We start from the raw sequence: 19941 nt of genomic DNA on the forward strand, positions 1-19941 counted from the left end.
CAACTTCAATTCACCTCCACGTTTTTTCATGAGAACAAACTATATAAGAACACGAGGCTTCCATGGTAAAAATGTTAAGAACAAATTAAGAACATTTTAAAGCTTTATGGACTCTAAAATGCCCAGTTTCTTAAGTAATTGCACAAAAATACTCAAAAAATGGTAAAATTAAGAACATTTTAAGAATATTTTTAGGCTGAAAACTCAAAAAGTCAAAAACATCCGAAGGCTTTAAAAGTTGTTCTTATAAAAAGCGTCTAATGTTTCTGCATTCTTCATCCATTCATTCATTTATTTTTGACTACTTATGAATTTCTTCCTGGTTAGCATTTGTCTATTGATGTTTTTAAGAAATACTCAACTATGCATGAGAACGGATGAAATCTTAGACTCAGTAAGCAGGAATAATTATGAATGGTTATCTACAGAGGGGAAGTATTTTTTGTTTGGAGATGCAGCTGGCTCATTGCTTCCACGTGTCTTAACTTAATTCTTCCTAAATCTTTTTTTACTTTATCACTAAAACTTTTCCGGCTACGATCCGGTTTTTCTTATAAAACATTCGCCAAGATAACAGTCTAGTGTAGCTTACAAGCCTGCTGTGTTTGACATTTTCCTCTGCTTGATTAAATGTGTAGAGAGACGTGGGTGATGGGATTTAGAGCTATTCACAACTGTCTAATTTTGTATTTCATGATCGCCAAAAGAACAGCAGACAGTTGTTTCTCAATACTGCATGATAAAACATGCAATATATATTTACGTTCAGGGAATGACTGCTCATAGTGTGTGTATAAAGACCGGTCTCCAATTTCGCGCGAAAATGAGCGAAAACTTTTTTTTCAATCGTTTTTGCCTTCATAAAAGATTACGTCGTTAAAAAAGTTTCGAGCGAAAAAATAAAAAATTGAAAGAAGTTTACTTACTTTTTTACCTTACTTTTTTTAACCATTACGTCAGATTTGCCCAATGGAATTGCTTCATTTTTCAACCGACCAATGACCACAGTCGCAAAGCGTAATGAGTACTTAATCAGGACCACTTACTATTGGTCCAGAATTTTGAAGATTTTTGCGTCTAACCAACGGGAAACCGTTATCGGGGTGCAATCAGTCCAGATTACCCATGATCCGTTGTGACTGTGAAATTGCCTATACAAAAACATTAAAAAGTTTTCGCGGCTCATTTCACGCGAAAGTGGAGACCGGCCTTAAGTTAAATACGTGCGGTAATGATCCTTCCACAGGTTCACCTTCGAATGACTGTGTTTTCAATAAAAGTTTTGCTTCCAAGATGACACCCTTACAATGCATAAGGTAACTTTGGTCGGACAAACAGAATGTCCTCGAAGGCTCTTCGGGGGCTAGCTCTAAATGCAGATTTGTTCGAGTTATGGAAAATTCGAGTTATAGAAACGTGTTTAAAAGGCTTTGTTGCCTGAAGGGACTAGGAACCATGTTCGAACTATTCGAGTTATAGAAAGTTCGAGTTATGGAGACTCTACTGTAATGTAAATAATGAACTAAGAAGCACGGCACATAATGTTGTATTAACATCTTTTTAACGTCCACTAACGTCTAAAGCGACCAGTGACAGTCCAATGTTAGCTTTTACTTTCGCCATAGTCTCTTACTGTGTGACATATGCTTTCACTATTGCAAATGCGTCCATTGCTATTATGTAGTCTTTGTAACATTGTTTCACCACTAAATATTGTATCGAATCAACGTTGTATGCAAGATAGCGTTTGAGATTGCTTTGAAGTTATTCTCGGTTCTGTCCTGTTGTCATATTCTCCTTGTTTTCAACTTCAATATTTATTAGTACCTCTTCGTTCGTCGACCATCTACTTTGTGTGTTTTCAAAAGTCAGTCGCGTGGTGTTCACTCGGAAAGATTGCTCTTCACCAGGTAATATTTTACTGCAGTAATGAAAGATGTGCTGATCGCTAGTTGCCATGGTAACCAAACTTTCACCACAGTTTAGAGTTGAATTAATGTTGAATTTTCGTATAGTGACTGTTGCTATGGCTGTTTTGTTTTCCTTAGCAACGATATGTACGTTGACTGTGCAGTGTTGCATTTCAAGCAAAGGATTATGGGAATTTAGAAATGTGACGTTTGCGGACGATGACGTAGAGATGTTGTAACTGCACTTATCTGTGAAAAAATGATTGAATATTTATTAAGTTAATACAGTTGCTTGGAAGGTGTTATTCAGCAAGCCCCACCAGTACCGTTGGGAAACCAGTAGATCCGGCGAGAGACTCGAATACCATTGACCATGGCATCAGATTTGTTGAGTTTATCAATGTTTATGGTTGACCTGTCTCAAATGACGTCATCATTAACGGGCTCTATCTGCTAGGAATGGGAAATTTAAGTTTTGTTTTTTGAAGATTAAATTTATAATACAGTAGAGTTTAAATAAATCAAAGATAAGTTTTGTGAAAATTTCGAGTTATCGACACTGATTATGTTGAAGTTTCGTGGTTAGTTAAAAGGGCCAAACAACTTGTTCGAGTTTAAGAAACTTAGTTTATAGAGGAGTTTAAACGAGTTAAAGAGGTTCATGAAAATTGGGATCATACAGATTTAGCAGTAAAAATTGTTTAGGTATGAAGACTTTCAAATCTACTAAAGTTGCATCTCTCACCCGAAAATAACTACTGTGAGATCGGCTAACATGCATAGCCCTCAAATGAATGACCTGTCTGGTCATACAAAGTTAAATCAAAGCAAAAATGGTAGAGTATAGAGCTGCGAGCTGAGCTGCTATTTCATTTGTTTTGAAATCTTGCTGCTTTGATTGGTCAGCCATTTGATGGCTATGCAAGTTAGCGGCATTGTTTTGCGGCTTTAGAATATTGTAAATACAACTTGAATCAAACAAAAGTCGTTTGTTTTCAAAATACCTTCGTTAATGATCTTCTTAAAATCGGATAATCGGGTTTCTTTCGGGTTATATTGACATCTGTTCGGTGCTACGCATTTTCCAATCGGACATTCATTTTTGCAGATAGCTGTTGGTTGAATAAGGAAACGATTTAATAATAACATGATAAAAGTTTCGATTTCCTTTTGTGCAACTAAATTTCGGAAATAGCGAAGTGCAAATGGCTCTCGGTACGAGGTTGGGCATTTTCCCAGCAAAGGTGTTAAGTCTTACAAAGGTTATACTGACTAGCAACCAAATCTCGTAAAAACCCCTCAATTATTCACATCCTTAAGTGGATAAATTTTGGTGTGGATTTAATTTGGCGATTGGTCAAAATGCGATATTTTTGGCGGGGATTTAATTTGGCGATAGATTAATTTCGTGAAATTTTGCGAATTGGAAATCTTCTCACACTGAAATGGGTGAAAATTACTCAAAAATATACTAAAAATTTGGGATGTAATTCTCTTTATGTTAAATGTGGCGGTGATTTAATTTGACGAATTGCCGAATTTGGAAATTTTGGCGAGGATTTAAATTTTGGCGAATGAATTCTAAAGATCATGACTCCGTAAGAATGCCCACCACAATCGCAATATCCCTTAGAGCAGAGCGTGGTATGCGCAGAATGGATGAGTTATGTTGAGATTAAGGGAGTATATGCCCACAAATAAAGATAATTGAGTTCAAAAGCTTAAAGCTTTTGATTGTAAAAAGAATGGATGAGTTTGATTGAGATTAAGGGAGTGTATGCCCCAAAAAAAAAAAATTGAGTTCAAAAGCTTAAAGCTTTTGATTGTAAAAAGAACAGCTCTGAAATTTATAGGCTAGCAGAATCATAGGCGGATTTAGACAATGTCGAACTTATCAGAGGAAGGGATTGTAAAAGAAATTCCATTATCTTTTAACGAGCGTTGCACTCCTTCGCATGTTTCCGACATAGTTGCTCTATTGTTTTGAATCCGCCAGCAGAACTATATAAGCAAGTCAACCAACGTAGAAGTATTTCACCTTTTGTGCAATGTTTAGAATCAGGATCTTCTTTGGTGTAACCATAGCAACAATAAAGAATTTGCTTAGGTATCATTCTCTTTCTTGTTTTCTTTACTGGACCCATCCTGTTGGAAATAATAAAAATGAAATTCAAACAATCTCAAGGATCTCTGGGAAGGCTACGCAGCTGGCACACAACATTGGTACAACGTTCATCTAACGTTATATGGACGTTGTGAGCGTTAGATAAACGTTGAATCAACGTTGTATTCCAGCTGGGTAGAGGCCGATAAATGATCCTTACGGTCTGTCTAAAAATAATTGCAATCAAAATTGGACTGTTCTACAGAACTGTTTCAATCAGAGTGAACGGGAATTCTCGATGTTGATATTTTAAAGTTTCAAAATTTCCAATATTTTAGCATATACTTGTATATTTCCTACTCCATTCGATCCTTACTGCAATTTTAGGCTTCCAGGGCTAGGAAAGGGCTACGGTGACCTTCGAGCTATCCTGGCTAAACGAGTGTTCAGTTATGAACCCAGCTGGACCAAAGCGTTGCTTCAACGTTTATCTAATGTCGATATAACGTTGAAACAACGCTGTGTGTCAGCTGGGAAGAGCCTTGCTAATTCATACTCTGTTTATTCCCGCAGCACCCACCTGTAACCAGTGCACCATTCCTCGTCCACACAATAGCGGCCCCAAACCAGCCATCCACAGCAATATTTGTACGGAACCGGTCCTTGGGTTGTATACGTCATTATCCCCATCCTACGTACGTATCGCCGACAAACGTTTGTTCTGGATAAGGAATAAAGATGGGTTTTTTACATTAGCCTGCATTAAAAACTAGTACCTCACCAAAAACCAGGATTTTTCAATCCTGATTTCATTCATGATTTTCGAAAAATGAAGCCTTTCGATTCTTTTGCTATTGTGGGCACCTTCGAAAGTTTAAAATGACGTCAAAAAATCGAATATTTGGAGCCTGAAAACCCGGGCACTAAACATTCGAAAAAGTTGCAAAATGGAATAGACGTTTACCTAGTATAGACTGATTAAAACTCTGCTATGTACGCAATTTTCCTATCGGAGTATTAATGAGCCCTCCCCCCCCCCCCCCCAGCGGACCTTCAATTCACGCAATCACGCAAATTTTCTCCCTAAATTCACGCATTTACGCAATGTTTTTTCGCAATTCACGCAATTTTTGTTCACGCAAAAGCTTTCCAATTCACGCATTCACGCAATTATTCTTTAATTTTAAGGCATTCACGCAAGTGAAAAAGCATTCACGCATTCACGCAAACCGCTGGGGGCATTAATATAGTAGCTAGTAAGATAGATTTTCAAACACACTCGGACGAATTATTGGAAACAAGAAGATGCACATATTTTGAGTGTAACACAACAATAAGTCAGATTTTGTCACACCTATAAGTATAATTATATTTGTTAAAATTGCTTAACTTGTTAATTTGTCAGCTGTCTAAGTTAACGTCATTGAAAGCCTGCAGAAAATACTTATTTTCCATTTCAAAGATAAGACGCGACTTTGAAATTAGGTGTCCAATGAAATATACTTGATAAGAAATTTCTGAATTTCAATAAACGTGAGGGTCCTAATAATTTTCGCGGGGGTTGGAAAATTTTCGAAAATTAATAAGCTTGGGGGCACGTTTATTAGGCACCTGAGAGTACTGAATTGATTTTATATAACCCGCAGTTCTGACTGCAAAATTGAAGACGACAACAGTGCTGACTAACCGTCATCCTCAGTCAATCACGACTTATAGATACAAATCAGAAGCTAACTGTCTCCATTGTTGAAAACAAAACAAATACATAGAGTCCCTAATGTTTAAAAAAGTATGGACTGCCAAATTTTTTTAGAACATACTCTAGAGCTTACCCGGAAAAGGAAAGTGTAGGGTCATTCATCTTCATCAGTTCTGCGTCTTCTTCTGGCGTGTTTTCTTTTCGCGAGATCGTCTTCAAAAATTCTTTCATATTGAATTTCTTTGTGGATTTCATTCTGTTGTAGAAACCCTCAGTTGTGTCCAACGATGATAAGATATAAATGAAGAGCAGGACGATGGAAGATTTCATTTTTTTGTTTGTTTGTTTGTACGCCGAATTTTTAGTGGATGCTAATTCATCAGATACTTTATCTTCGTACTATCCTCAATTGAATTTAATCTTAAATATCTTATGAAATGAAATACAATTATTATCATTATTCAAGTGTCAAAGCTATGAAAAAAGTATTAAGGGCACCACTGAATTTTGCTTCGGAACATCAAAAAAGAACGACAAATAATTTCATAGGGAACGACAAATTTGTTCCCTCGAGAGTGGTTTCCAAGCTAAATCATCGTTATTGCAAAGATATCAGTTTAACTTTTGATTGGATAGCAGGGTGGTGATAGAGAGGAGCTCGTAGTTTTTAGCCCTACAAAAGTCAATCTTCATTCAAATCTTTCAAATGATATTTCTAGTAAGAAAGGTCCAATTCTTCTATAAATTTATCCACTGTTCCACTGGACCTAGTTCAGCCAAATTCGTCTAGAAAATTAGTTTAGTCTTTTGTTGGCCAGGATGCTTATGCAGGGTTCAGACAGACCCTGAAAAACCTGGAAATATGATAAATTTTCAGAAAAATCAGGGAAACTCAGGGAAACCCAGGGGAAAAAATTTTTTTTCCCAGTCTGCTCAGGGAAACTCAGGGAATTTTATTTTTTGAAGAATGAATGGAAAAAACAGATTTAAAAGTTTTTTTAGTTTTAAAGTGTTTATTCATATGCAGTATTTGTAGCTTTAATTTTTACCTTAGGTTTACCATTTGATTTGTGTGCCTTTTGTTTAAAGATACATCTCTTTTGACTCTGCTTAGTTTTTATGGTTTGCTTGATACTCAGGGAAAAAATAGGGGAAAAATAGCTAAAATGAGGAATTTCTCAGGGAAAAAACCTTTGAAAATTGATTAAAATTCAGGGAAACTCAGGGAATTTTATTTTCGAAGGTCTGTCTGGACCCTGTTATGAAAATAACTTTAAACGGGCTTGACACATTAATACGTTCCCTCACTTCTAATATCAATTTTATCAATTTTCTTTCCATAACTTTCGACTACAAAGAATAATAACAAAAAACTGCAGCAATGCTTACCTGATGTGCTCACTCTCTTTTGATAATAAAGTAGTGCATTCCTTTTGGTCAAATATTTTTAATGTTTGATTGATTGCCACTTATGAAGCCTTGCCCATTTTTTGAAATAATCGAAATATTATTTTTATGAAGTGCTATAGAGATCCTCCCACGATTGACAATAAAAACTTAAAGCCTGTGGCACATGTAGAGAAGTTCACTCTGAATCACGAAACAAAGACTTTTGTTTGCTCTTCGCCAAGAAAAATATTGTTTTTGTATTAAAAATGGTACCCAAAAGATATCCTCGGATAAGATTTCCGAAAATTTTAACTATAACAATTCGAAAATTTACCAAAATTCTCTCTTAAGGGTGCTTGAAACACCAACTGAATTCTCTTTAGTTGCTTTTTTTTGAGTCAAGGCTGAAAATTAAGAATAACAGCCGAACTTTAGCTAAAATTAAATTGGTCTTAAAGTTTATGTACAAATTCCTGTAAAAAAATCATCCATGTATTTAATGTTGGCTTTATCTCCATTGACACGACGATGAAGATGCAGTGAATGGTTTTGTAGTTCGAATTATTTTAAACTTTCTTCAGTTTTAAAACGAATCCTTCGCTCGGCTCCCAGTCTCCGCGATTCACTTCCAAAATCAAACCCTCGCTTTCATCAACAATCAATGCTCTTTCGGTTACCGGCTGAATGGTACTGCAATAGACAAAGATGTTTCGATCTTCAAAGCTACGAAGCGCTATCATGCTTTGTGCGCATGTCGTCTCGTTTGCCATGTTGAAATGTCGGAAGGATATTTCTGTTTTGTTTTGACTACTCAATTTGATTTTCCAAATACAATTTTGTATTTTGAGGAACGGGTTTTTATTTTCGGCTCCGTACATTTTGATCGATGTTTCGGTTTGCTGTTGTGTGGATAGGTCTATCTGATGGATGCATTTACCTGAGAAGAAAGGAATTCTTCGATGAAAACACTGAGTTATATTTAAACCCAAGTGCTAGAAGTGAATCTAGTGAATTGGCATTAGGTCCAGCAATTTTTGAAAATTTTCATTATAACGAAACATAAACACCATTTAAATTAAGCCTAAAACAAAAGGAAAACGCGGGTCACTTCTAGTTTTACACCCTTCAATATCTTTGAAAATCTTTTCAACCCAAAAACTGTTGGTTTCATTGAAAACCCTTTCATTACCTGTGTGAGTAGCTTGTTTCAGTTTATGTGTGATGTATTGACATTGGTTGTATCCGACACATCGACCAACCGCACATGTCTCTCCGCATGATTCTAAGGGATGAAATTCAAACTGGATAGAAAGAAAAACAACTTTTACCCCGATCCCTCCGAACATAGTATAAGAAAGCCGCGGCTGGAATGATGACGCTATTGTTTGTGTCGTAAACGGATGTTCTATCTGTGTCTCCGTGGTTTATAAGAACTAAGTCGAAGGTAACACAATCCTTAACCTTAAAAGTATTCATAATATTCAATTGAAGAACAATTACTTTTCAAGTCTCAATTTTTTCTAACTATCCTCTCTTATTACCTTATTTGAAGTATATTTTTATAAATTCCAAATAAATTTTTATAAATTTAGGACCAAATAACACACATTTTATTAAAAGAACTAATTTTCAAATGTTAGACTTTGAATGTTTGCTGTCACCTCAATACTGTTGTTTTTTGAATGGAATTTTCACAGAATGCAGCTTGAATATTTATTTACTAATACAAGTAATGATTTTTCAGAAGAATCAGGAAGGCATTTCGAGGCACTCAATTTTCTTCAAGTTCTTAAAGCGCTGACATTCTGACGTTCTAGTACTTTTAAACCAAGAGTCTTTTTTTTTACTTTGATGTTATGAATGCGTGAATTATCAAGAGATTTGAGTTTATGTGCAAAATTACGTCTAACGAGGGAGTTTGTTAAAAGTCAAATTAAATTGACAATGGAAATTGTCACTGAACCATAAAAAAATTCGTTCTTACGACATAGATAGAACAACAGAAATTCAGATGTACTCATTCCAGCCGCGGCTTTCTTATACTATGCTCCGAATTAAAGTTTATGAAAGTACATGGACACTTTTTGGAGGGTGGTTGGTTACCTTTTAAAGTAAGCAATACCAAGTAAATTTCACACCACTTTGTCATTGTAAGAAAACCTGTGATTCTTCCTTCTTAATTGTAGAACGGTAAGCATTGAATATGAATTTAGTACTCATTATTTTCATACCCAAGTTAGTGCGGTCAGTCTACTTTCCTTTAGCTAGATAGGAAAATGAAAAGCGAATTGGTAAACAGGCTGGTCTTTTGTACCATCATGCTTCAAAGGCTAATTTTTCACAAATGCGCTTCTACACTTGTGTTTTCGTTACCAGTCTCTTCAAAAGCTGACCGCACTGCTATAAGACCGTATTTATACTACGGTTTCGTATCGTTCAGACATGGTTTCCGTTACGGATCGAATGTGTTCATATTGGTTTCGGAACATTTCGGAGCAAGAAAACGGAGCAGTTCCGTTCCGATAAAAATAATGGAGCGAAACTGTTTCAATCTTTTTTGCTTTGTAACGTCTTCTTTTTTGACGTTTCCAATTTTGACGTTCCAACTTGTTCCGGAACCGTTTCGTTTCGAACGATACGGAACCACAACGTCTGAACATGAGTTGATATCCCAATTGGTACACAACGTTGTTTCAACATTCATCTAACGTTATAGACACGTTTTGAACACTAGATAAACGTAAAAACAACGTTGTGTGCCAGCTGGGCAGGTATCGAACTTTTGTAAATCGTGATAAACGAATTGAACATTGACCAATCTCGTATCCAGGCTCACTTGTACCACTTTTTATGTTATTGATGGACGTTGGTACAATTGAAAACCTACCTTTAGTACAGGCTCGCCAAACACGTTTTTTGCAATAATAAGACTTGCTCCTGAAAAACGAAAAAGAAAGATTTTTGGTTCATTAATGAATTCTAAGATTCTGCAGGGGGGGCTACATTGCACGACACTTAACAGTAAATGAAAAATAGTACCCTTAAGGGGTCACTCACATATCGATTTTTCCCACGACTAACGTCAAAATGACATACTAAGTCTAATTAGAATTCAATCAGCCCCATAAATTGACGTTTCAATTGATTTTCTTAGCGTCACTGCCTCTGACCCCCACCCACCCCCTTGCATCAATTTGTAAACATTAGTCGTGGGAAACATCGATATGCGAGTGGCCCCTAAATGCCAATAGGGTTTAGAGTGAAAGAAGTTTAGGAAGCTAAAGAACGGGGCATGAAAATAAGATAAACTGAATGACATTATTTATACAAACTTTTATTATTCCGTAACAATTATCGCATTATCATATAACACCTATGTTACTGTATTACACACTAGAGAAATTTTGAGATGACTTACGGTACAAAATAGTGATGATAGTTATCAACCCATTCTTCTTGACGGCGTAAAAATGCTTCTTTCTCCTGCGTCAGTGTTTTTTTAACAGACACGAGACAATCATGTGGAACAATGATCACGAAAAAAAGCTGAATCAGCAAAATCCATTTCATCTTTCTTTATTACCTACAACTTTAAGATATATTTTATAATAATGCTATTATAGTTTACTTTCGTCTTTTGTTGACTCTCGGTTAATAAGACCTCCCCCCCTCGAAGCAAGAATACCATTTGCTTAAATGTACTAGTCGTTTTTTTTACCTTTCTCTCTAAGGGTATCAAAAACAACATAAAGCTAAGATAGTCTTTCAAAGGGTCGTGATTCCCCCCTTTTTGGTCCTTTGAAAGTTACGAAAACCATGAAAAGTGCAAAGTATTTCTAAGGTTTGGAAGTTTTCGGAATTTTTCTTCGTCAAGGCCAAGGTTCACTTTTTAGCAAAAATTTAGTCTCCCTAAAAGGGTCGCTTTTCGGAGGTCTGGTCCGCATAGACCCGAAATTCTCCAATCATAGAACTCCCGCTCTCCGTGAAATGACACTGGTCTCTACATTACCAGGGGTCAACTGATATCAAATCTCCCCAAACATTTCTTTACACCACAGCCCACGTGAAAAGCACACCAAATCCTCACACACATGAGAAATATCAAAACTTAACACTAATGCGTCTGAGAATATTTTGATTATAATAACACTTCATATGTAAGCATGACGTGCAAATATAATTTGATTCTCTCTCCACTCCTGTGAGTCAGTTTTAATTAGACCCTACTTACACTAGAATATATATGCAGTATGCAGTGCTGACGAGTCCTAATAAGGATGAAATGCATATGCTGCTCTGCCACCTAAATCTCCTGAAAGAAGATAGTTGGACAGAAATTCTTTGAATTTCTTCACATATATATATAGTTCAGTATACCCGTTTTCACCTTTAAAAATAGAATGTGGTTCAAATTTGGCTGAAACTGTTCTACTTGAAACATCATGAAAAGTAGATAACAAAATTGGGGCTGTTCTTTAAAATCTTGTCAATTGGACCCACTAAAATCCACAATATTTCTGGTAACATCATCAGCTACTCAATAAGCTTTACAATTTTCGAATCGAACTCAAAGATGAGCCTTGAAACATACTAACTGAAAAGGGTATGGTTTATAGGGCTTCGATGGCAAGATATTGGGATATTTGGGTTTAAAATTTTCAGCTAAAATATCTTACAAATTCTTAAGGTTAAATGTACTCAGCAAAGAAACAAGAATCATTTTCGTTTCTGTATCTACTTTTCTTGATATTCCAAATTAATAAACAGAGGGGGGGCGTACGGGGGTCGCAGACACCGAAATACCGACGCATATTTCTTGGATTACCGTCAACACCGACAGCAATATTTGGTTATAATCCTTGTTTTGTCACCGCATGGCATGTTTGACACCGAAATACCGTCACTTTTTTCTTCAAACACCGAGAGAAAAAAGAGTTAATACCGTCACACCGTCAAACCCGTACCCCCTCCCCAATCAGTCTAAATTTATTTGAGAAAAGTTTTTAAAAATCTTGTTTGCAGGGATTTGAACTGAATACTGACGTCATCATAAAATGCCCCGAAATAGATCCAAAAATTATCTTACGACTGCATGTTTTCTGGTGTTTGAAAGCAGAAGCAGAAGCCTCTGCAACAAGTTTCAGACATGATTTGTTTCAAGTTAAGCTTTTGAGGGATATGGGAAGTTTGAAGACTGATCGGTGATGTGTTTTTTGTCATATGAATTACGTACCGTAGTCTAATGCAGTACTTTTTTTTCGGGACACTCTTGTATCTTTGTTTTGTTGCATGAAAACATTAATTTCGACGGATTTTTGATAATTTCGACCTTTTAGGTGACTAATAAACGCCCCTTCCCGTATGAAATTTAACTTTTTTAATTACAAACTCGTGAAATTTGGATTTCCTCTTAGCCAATGATTCTGCTGCTGCATTTATCGTTCACGATTAAAAACTTTTAATTATCAAGAGGGTCTGTAAAACATTGGTGAATGACAGTTTAAAAAAATTAAAAACATTGTTTTCATTAGTAAAGTTATAAGAAGTTTCTTCTCTAAGATTATAAATAGTACTTTTTCATTTGAAATACCGCGCTACACCGCGGGGTGCCTCACTTTCTAACTGATATTTTCAGATAGCAAGTCGGTATGTCTGATTATGGAAAAAATTTCAAGTCAATTGAAACAATATTTGCCAAATTATTTACATCCGAAATTTTTAAAGATAAATCATGAAAGCTTCTCAAATTCATAACACACACTGATAAAAAGAAAAATTTCATTTACAAGGAAGCTTTTGGGGTATCTTCTACAAATATTATTTTGATGAAAAGTGGGAACATCATAGCAAAATATGTGCAAATATAGGGGGTGGAGGATATAACATTTTTTGGTAATTTAATTGAAATTGACATTGTGACTTTCAATCCCCCGGACAGCAGGTCTAACATCATTCGACCCCCTGGACATTCAAAGTTACCCTCAAACAGAGCAACTTTACCCGCCGGACAAGGCAAATTTTGAAGATTTTTCACTACCCCCTGGACACTATATCCTCCACTCCCGTGTGCGGACATTTGACCGAAAAACTCTACGGTTGTTTTCTTGTCAGTAAAATTAATCTCGAACGTTGTCATGGATTGAGTTTACTGTTTATAGGCTGCCATTTTGAAATTCGAAACTCAAAACTCGCTTTTAGAATTCTTGGCATGTTAGATCAGATGTGCTTTAAACAAATAGGCTCTACGTGGTAATTTTTTGACTCTGTATAAGCAAGTCACAAAATTGGACTCTAAGGCACTCCGCCGTAGAGGGGCCGAATATCTCACCCGCTGTTACATTGCTTTTTTCTGTTTACTCGACAAACTTTGTAAGTAAGCGCTAAAATAAACATGAAACAATCTAATGAATTTTTTTTAGTGCCTTTCCTTCCTTAAGTGGTGTGACGTGAAAAGTTTTTATAGCATGATGACTTACTTGTTAACAAGAAAAATTTACAACTAAATGAAGTGCGATTTTTGTTTGGTTTGAAATTTCAACGATTTTTGTGGAATAAAAATGGATTGGATGAGAACTTTTGTCAGTTTCTTCCTTTTGTTAGGTATGTTGATGTTTGAAATTGTAGGAAATCAAATCTGACCTAAACCTTGATGAGCGTAGTCTGATTCCGACCAGGCTCAAACTACTGGGTCAAGCTGGAGTTTTTACAAGGTTTTCGATGATTCGGTTGGTCGTTGAATCTTGAGACAAAGGATTTTATTGCTTTTTCTAAAGAATGCGTCATCTCTATTATTTCAAATGACCAATTAGTGAAGTATCTTATAAAAACTCCAGCTCATCCCAAACTACCGCAATATCAAGATACCGCCATATTTATCTCTGGTTTAAACGGCCCCCTTTTCGCTCTGCCTATTCGAATTGTATATTGAAGCCAGTAGAAAGTTCAAAAGTCGATGTAATAACTTCTTTTAACCTTTTCAAGCTAAGATGCTCACTTTTGCCTACTCTAACAACTAGTAAAGGCAATACAGAAAGTTTAAACTAGAGCTTGTCGTTTTAGGCGCTTTTTCGGATTCCTCCACTTTTGAATTTGCTGTTACGGGTCACACCCTCCTTATAACGAATTTGATTCATCGCAGTCAGGTTTATCAAAAATCTGTTGATAACGATCATTTTCAGTGGATTTATCCGAATGCAGAGTTTTCGTTATGAAGTCGTAAGATTTCTTGGATAACGAAACGAAGTCTCAAAGTTTACAGATGGTGTCTACAAGTTTTCTATATATATATATCGAGTAATTCTCGAGGTCAACAATACTCTGATGATCAAGACTTTTGTCCCTTTACCCCTTTTATACTCAACATTCTTCTATATACAAACTTTCATCATCCAATCTTCCTGTGTCCAGGTATCATCCAAGAAGTCACAGCGAGCGATCCATACATCTCTATACAACTTCAAACAACGTGGAAGAAATTTTGTCTAACTTTGGGAATTTTTAGAAATGAGTTGTCGAAACTTACGGAGATAAAAGTCAACTTGATAGTGGTCATCAACGCGGACCAAAACTGTTTGGATGGTGGAGATAAAGACAAAAAGGTTGAATTCGCTTCTTACTAACTATACTCTCTGAGATCAAATGGCTCTATTGTTTGAGAACAATATGATACTAAGCATAATGCGAGCCTGATATAGGGCTAGACACTTAATTATAAAAAAACATGTAGCGAGTTTATTGTTCTGAATCTTTTGGGGGGTCCATCGATTATACAAAATGCATTTAAATAAACACTTTACGTAAAAGTTCACGTCGTATCTTTTCCACATCTCTACAGGTATTTGCTTACGTTAACGTTATGCGGGATGACGGGACAACGGAAGTCAGTTCTGAAGACACCATAAAAGTCAGAGACGCGATCGAACGGAGAAAGACAATCGCAAGTTTCAAGGTCAGAATGAATTCAATTACCTTATTGGTATATATTTTCGCGTGTTACAAATTTTCGCGAATCGCGAATTTTTTTCGAAAAAACGTGTTTCGCGTGTATTAAATTTCGCGATTGCCGACTTCTGGAAAATTTTCGCGTGTATTAAATTTCGCGATTCACTAAACTACGTATTTTCAGAAAGTGGGAATATAAAGCAAGAAAAAGACTGATTTTGCTTGAAACACAACGTTTTTGATGTAAAAATACTAACAAAATACTAAGAAAAAATTTTTCGCGTGTATTTAATTTCGCGATTTTGTAATTTTGAAAAAGTTAAACAGTATTAAATTTCGCGAAAATTGACCAAAAAACTCGCGAAATTAAGTACCCGCGCAAATTTGTAACACGCGAAAATATATACCAATAAGGTATTTGCGAGTTATTAAAAGACTGAAAAGGCTGTCTTGAGACCATTGACGTGTCTACAAGTGGTCTCCTCCCAAAATCAATAAAAGAACCTGACTAAGTGACTGACAAGGTAAATTAAATCCCCGCTAACATGGTGTCAGCCCCCCCCCAGAAATCTGAAGGGCACCTAGGCCAGGTTAGTAGAGGGGGGCTAATGCCTTGCAATTCTTTGGGGTTACCTATTCATTAAGGGTACCTAGCTGTCTTGATGGAGGCTCTGGGGGCTGGTTATATTTTCCAAATCGAATATTTCAAAATATTTCAAATTATTGAATTTTTTAATTGAAATTTTTTACTGATGCAAGTTACCCGATCTAACGGTAGCATAGAGAAGCTAAAACCTCAGGATAAGAGTATGCAAACATGGATAGCTAGTTGTGTTTTTGGCTCTGTTTAACCGTTTAACACTCACACTCATAACTGATTACAATCTTCTGGTATACAAAAGAACAAAAAGTGTCAATTCAAAAAAATTTCTTTTGGCTGAATGGGGGTACCTAACTCAAATCAATTTCTCAAGGGAACCTAAATTGCTGGGGGCACCATGCTCAATGGGGGCACCTAAAAAGTGGGCTGAAACCATGGCTAAAAATGCAGATTAATTCGCACTTTTGAATACATAGACTTGTATGAGTTTCTTTCTTGAAACGCTTTAGGTTGTCAGTGTGAATGCGCACAACGTAGCTTCCAAAGCTTTCCATTTCACAGAAGGAACTATTCTCCTTATCATCGGCATTGTATTGGGAATCTATTTGATTGGTTATTTCCTAATCGTAAGTTCACTTGATTGGTTATTTCCTAATCGTAAGTTCACTTGATTGGTTATTTCCTAATCGTAAGTTCACTTGATTGGCTACTTCCCAAACCCTTACCAAGCCCCTTGATCACTGTCTTACGGTTCTGATAGCATTTAACAATAGACTTAAAAACTCTAACCTCTATAAATCGAAAGCTGAAAATGCCTTATAAGAGAATAGAGAAGAAAAGCGGACCCTCTGATATAATCGGACCGGGCCGTATCCCGGGATAGATTCCTACCCCTATGTAGGGAAATTACAGCGCTTACCAGACATTGTACTCTGTGTTCGCGACACATCAGAGCCGTGCTGTATCGATGATGATACTTGCATAATACGGGAGAATCTTTCTCGTAGATATTGAACATATGAGTACCATCACCACACCACATTCAATGTCCGGCATATCTCCCCATACTCTTGCATCAGAATGATGGTACCCTTTTCCCCTCACATATTATGGGTTGACCTTGCAAGGTACATTCACTTGCCAAGTGAATCATAGCACCAGTGGGACTCGAACCCTGACCTTCAGCACGGAAGAAGAACGATAACCACTACACTACTGCGCCTATGCCTTATAAACCTTACTCTTACTCGAAATCCCCTTAACTCGAAAAAATTTGTGGCAATAAAAATAACGCCGCGAGAAGGTCAGGAGCTGGCAAAGATTGGAGTTTTTTCGAGCACTATAGAAAATATAAGCTTTTTATTATTTCCATTTCAGCTTGGCGTTCAATCATACAGTTCAAGTGATCCGAAAGACAAACCTCTATCGTTCATTTTGGCCGCTGAAAATAAACATTTCGTAGATGGGATCAAAAGACACAAGTCTACGCAATTCAACTTCTCAAGAGTTTCAAACAAGAAAGTCCATATTATAGAAGACGTCCCTGCATCGTGATGGAATAAAATGCATTTGGAGAAAACTAGTCTATTCCGGGAAAATCGTTTCCGGAGTCTGTCTGATCCGCTGAATCAAAGTTCTGCAAATGTTAATACTGTTTTGGTTAGGCTGCACGCATCCCCTCTGATATGCTTTGATATATGGGAAATGCTCGTCGTGTATAATAGTCCCGTCCGAGAGTTACCCCCGCCTTTATGTTTTAGAGCTTGAGAAGCTTGAGTAGCTTGATTAGTAAGTTTTAACGAGAAAGCTTTAAATTTCATTAAATTTGAAGGGCTAGAGGTTCTTAACCTTTTTAAGAAAATTGAAACTGGTTGTCCAAAATTTGATATACGATGAGCGTCCTCTGTATATCAAAGCCTATCAGAGATGACACGTGCAGCCTATATTTTGGTTGAACTTTTGGGAGCCAATCGTTGATTGATCACGTCAAAATGTGCTGACAAGATCTTTTTTGTTGGGATTTTGTTTTACACTCGAATACTCATGAACATTTATGCTGAGATGTTTAGAGACGATTTATCGCCCATCAAAATTTCAATAAATAAGATAAAAAACAATTGATGATGCCAATCAGCGAAACTTTTTATATTTTCTCAATGGCTTGATTTCAAAACACCTTTTGAAGTGTGGAAAAATGAACAGAAGATGAAGGACACGTGGTTAAATTTTTTTATGTTCAACTCAATAATTAAGCGAAATGCTCCTAGATTTTTCCATGGGAGGAATGCTCTAAAACCATTCGAGGAACCTTAAACATTCAGGGTTCTTTATTGGGAATGTTCAAAACTCCAGTGGAATGACTTCAAAATTATTAATGACACCCATGTGTCACAGACCCAAGATTTTGTCTCCGGTTGAAAAGATAACCTACGATTTCCACCCCACTTGGAAATTAACCTTGATTTCATCATTATTTAAAATCAAATGGACAAACTTACACTCCAAAATCATCCCACCCGGAACTTTTGGGCTCTGAACAATAGGATTTATATCCTGATTGGGATTTCGAAAGAGATTTTTATCCCAACTGAGGCAAAACTTCCACCAGTGCTGTGAGACAGGGGTGTTTAATGACTTTGAGGTGATTTAAGTGTATTTTTCCAAGGGAGAGCAAGTGGGTCTTGATACTATGATGATTATGACTGCCTTTTTATAAAATATTTGTCACACCATTACACTCCATGGTGAAGCAACTATTTACAATGGGGGCCGTCCACATAGTACTCACGCACTAAGGGGGGGGGGAGGAGGTCTTCTCAAAAGTGTATGCTTGCGTACAGGGGGAGGGGAGGCGTCAAAGGAAAAATGTACGTACGCAGAGAAAATGTTTTCATAGCCCTTTTTCGCTTGTTTTTTATCGACTTTTACGCTTGTTATACGCATCAAGGAAAAGAAAAAGTTTCTTGATAAACATCGAGTTTCAATTCCGTTATGAAATAGGTTCGAACCAAACGATTTGAATTCGACATTTTCTTCAACCAAGGGGGGGGGGGTGAATGAAAAAGTACGTACTTACCAGAGGGGGTAAAGCCATTTGTGTACAGGGGGAGGGGGTACTCGATTTTCGATATTTTAGTGCGTACGTACTATGTGGACATGCTATAAAAGGAGTGATAGATAGGAAATTCGCCCCCGGGAAAATCACCCCCAATTAATTTTGACAAACATCGACTTGAAGAACTGCTTGAGCAATCCTAAGTGATATTTTCGTCTATATCATTTCTAACTGCCTATAAAAATAATGTTAAGGATAACGCTTACCTCAACTTTCAAAATATAAAGATACGTCCATTTTAAGGTTTTAAAAAGCCGCAAAAGAAACATATTGGGGTGCGAATTTCCAGAGGACAATGTTCCTGGGGAGAAGGGTAAAATTCACGGGAGCAAATTTCCTAGAATCAAAAGGGGACACACCTCTTTTTTTAGACTTTTTGTGAAATTACTTTATTAGTTTTTTCTGATTTTCTTTTAGAAGACATGATCTTTAAAAAGTGGTTGAAGTCATTTTTCTCGGGAATTTATTTTTGGCCTTAAAAATCGGACTTACGTTTGCTTTTTGGACCTACCTCCGGGTGCCCCGGTGGAGGTCCTATGAATTAACCTCTGTCTGTTCGTTCGTTCGTTCGTTCGTTCGTTCGTCTGTTACCAGCTTTTCTCGAGATTGGCTCATTAGTTTTTTCTGATTTTTTGCACAAAGATGCAAAATGGCAATGGCCAAAATGTGACGGAGCCCGATTTTCGAAAAAAAATCATTTCCGGCCGAAAATGCCGGAAATATGCCGGAAAACCCGGTTTTTTGGCATTTTCTCAAGATTTCATCATTAGTTTTTTCTGATTTTTTGCACAAAGATGCGTGTTAGCAATGCCCAAAACTTGGCCGAGTCCGATTTTTGAGAAAAAATTTTTTCCGGCCGGAAATATGCCGGAAATATGCCGGAAAAACCGTTTTTCTGGATTTTCATTGGACTTTTTCAATATAATTGGTTGTTTTTTTTTTCATTCAAAAAACATTATTAATAGCAATGCCCACCATTAAGCATGTTTCAATTTTCAATAAAATTGATTTTTGAAGCCGGAACTTTCTAAAAATCGCCGGAACAGCCGATTTTCGCCGGAAAAAAAAAAACCGTTTTTTTTTTCTTGAATTTCTTGAGCTGTACTTTATATTTTTTTTCATGAAATTTTGCACACTGATGCAAAATGTCAATACCTAAATTGTGACAGAGCCCGATTTTCG

General features: G+C 36.6%; 2 protein-coding genes and 2 long non-coding RNA genes across 4 annotated transcripts; 1 reads left to right on the plus strand and 3 right to left on the minus strand.

Moving 5' to 3' along the window:
* Nucleotides 1–1726: 1726 nt before the first annotated feature.
* Nucleotides 1727–4730, minus strand: LOC136802527 (uncharacterized). Its single transcript, XM_067059264.1, has 4 exons — nucleotides 4595–4730; nucleotides 3949–4055; nucleotides 2915–3022; nucleotides 1727–2159 (listed from the first exon to the last, which is right to left on the minus strand). The coding sequence occupies exons 1-4, from the start codon at nucleotides 4702–4704 to the stop codon at nucleotides 1765–1767; spliced, it is 720 nt and encodes a 239-aa protein (XP_066915365.1). The 5' UTR covers nucleotides 4705–4730; the 3' UTR covers nucleotides 1727–1764.
* A 1116-nt stretch (nucleotides 4731–5846) lies between these two features.
* Nucleotides 5847–7345, minus strand: LOC136802529 (uncharacterized). The gene is made up of 2 exons (XR_010846020.1): nucleotides 7103–7345; nucleotides 5847–6142 (listed from the first exon to the last, which is right to left on the minus strand). It is a non-coding gene; the product is annotated as an uncharacterized lncRNA (long non-coding RNA).
* A 946-nt stretch (nucleotides 7346–8291) lies between these two features.
* Nucleotides 8292–10694, minus strand: LOC136802530 (uncharacterized). The gene is made up of 3 exons (XR_010846021.1): nucleotides 10521–10694; nucleotides 9990–10039; nucleotides 8292–8384 (listed from the first exon to the last, which is right to left on the minus strand). It is a non-coding gene; the product is annotated as an uncharacterized lncRNA (long non-coding RNA).
* Nucleotides 10695–13534: 2840 nt separating this feature from the next.
* LOC136802545 (uncharacterized) lies at nucleotides 13535–17462 on the plus strand. Its single transcript, XM_067059280.1, has 5 exons — nucleotides 13535–13702; nucleotides 14510–14700; nucleotides 14937–15050; nucleotides 16154–16270; nucleotides 17022–17462. Exons 1-5 carry the CDS (start codon nucleotides 13660–13662, stop codon nucleotides 17196–17198), a joined length of 642 nt encoding a protein of 213 aa, XP_066915381.1. The 5' UTR covers nucleotides 13535–13659; the 3' UTR covers nucleotides 17199–17462.
* Nucleotides 17463–19941: the final 2479 nt, after the last annotated feature.

Source organism: Clytia hemisphaerica, unplaced genomic scaffold (genome assembly GCF_902728285.1).
Source record: "Clytia hemisphaerica strain Z4C2 unplaced genomic scaffold, Clytia hemisphaerica genome assembly, whole genome shotgun sequence".
In the NCBI taxonomy this organism is placed as follows: Eukaryota; Metazoa; Cnidaria; class Hydrozoa; order Leptothecata; family Clytiidae; genus Clytia; species Clytia hemisphaerica.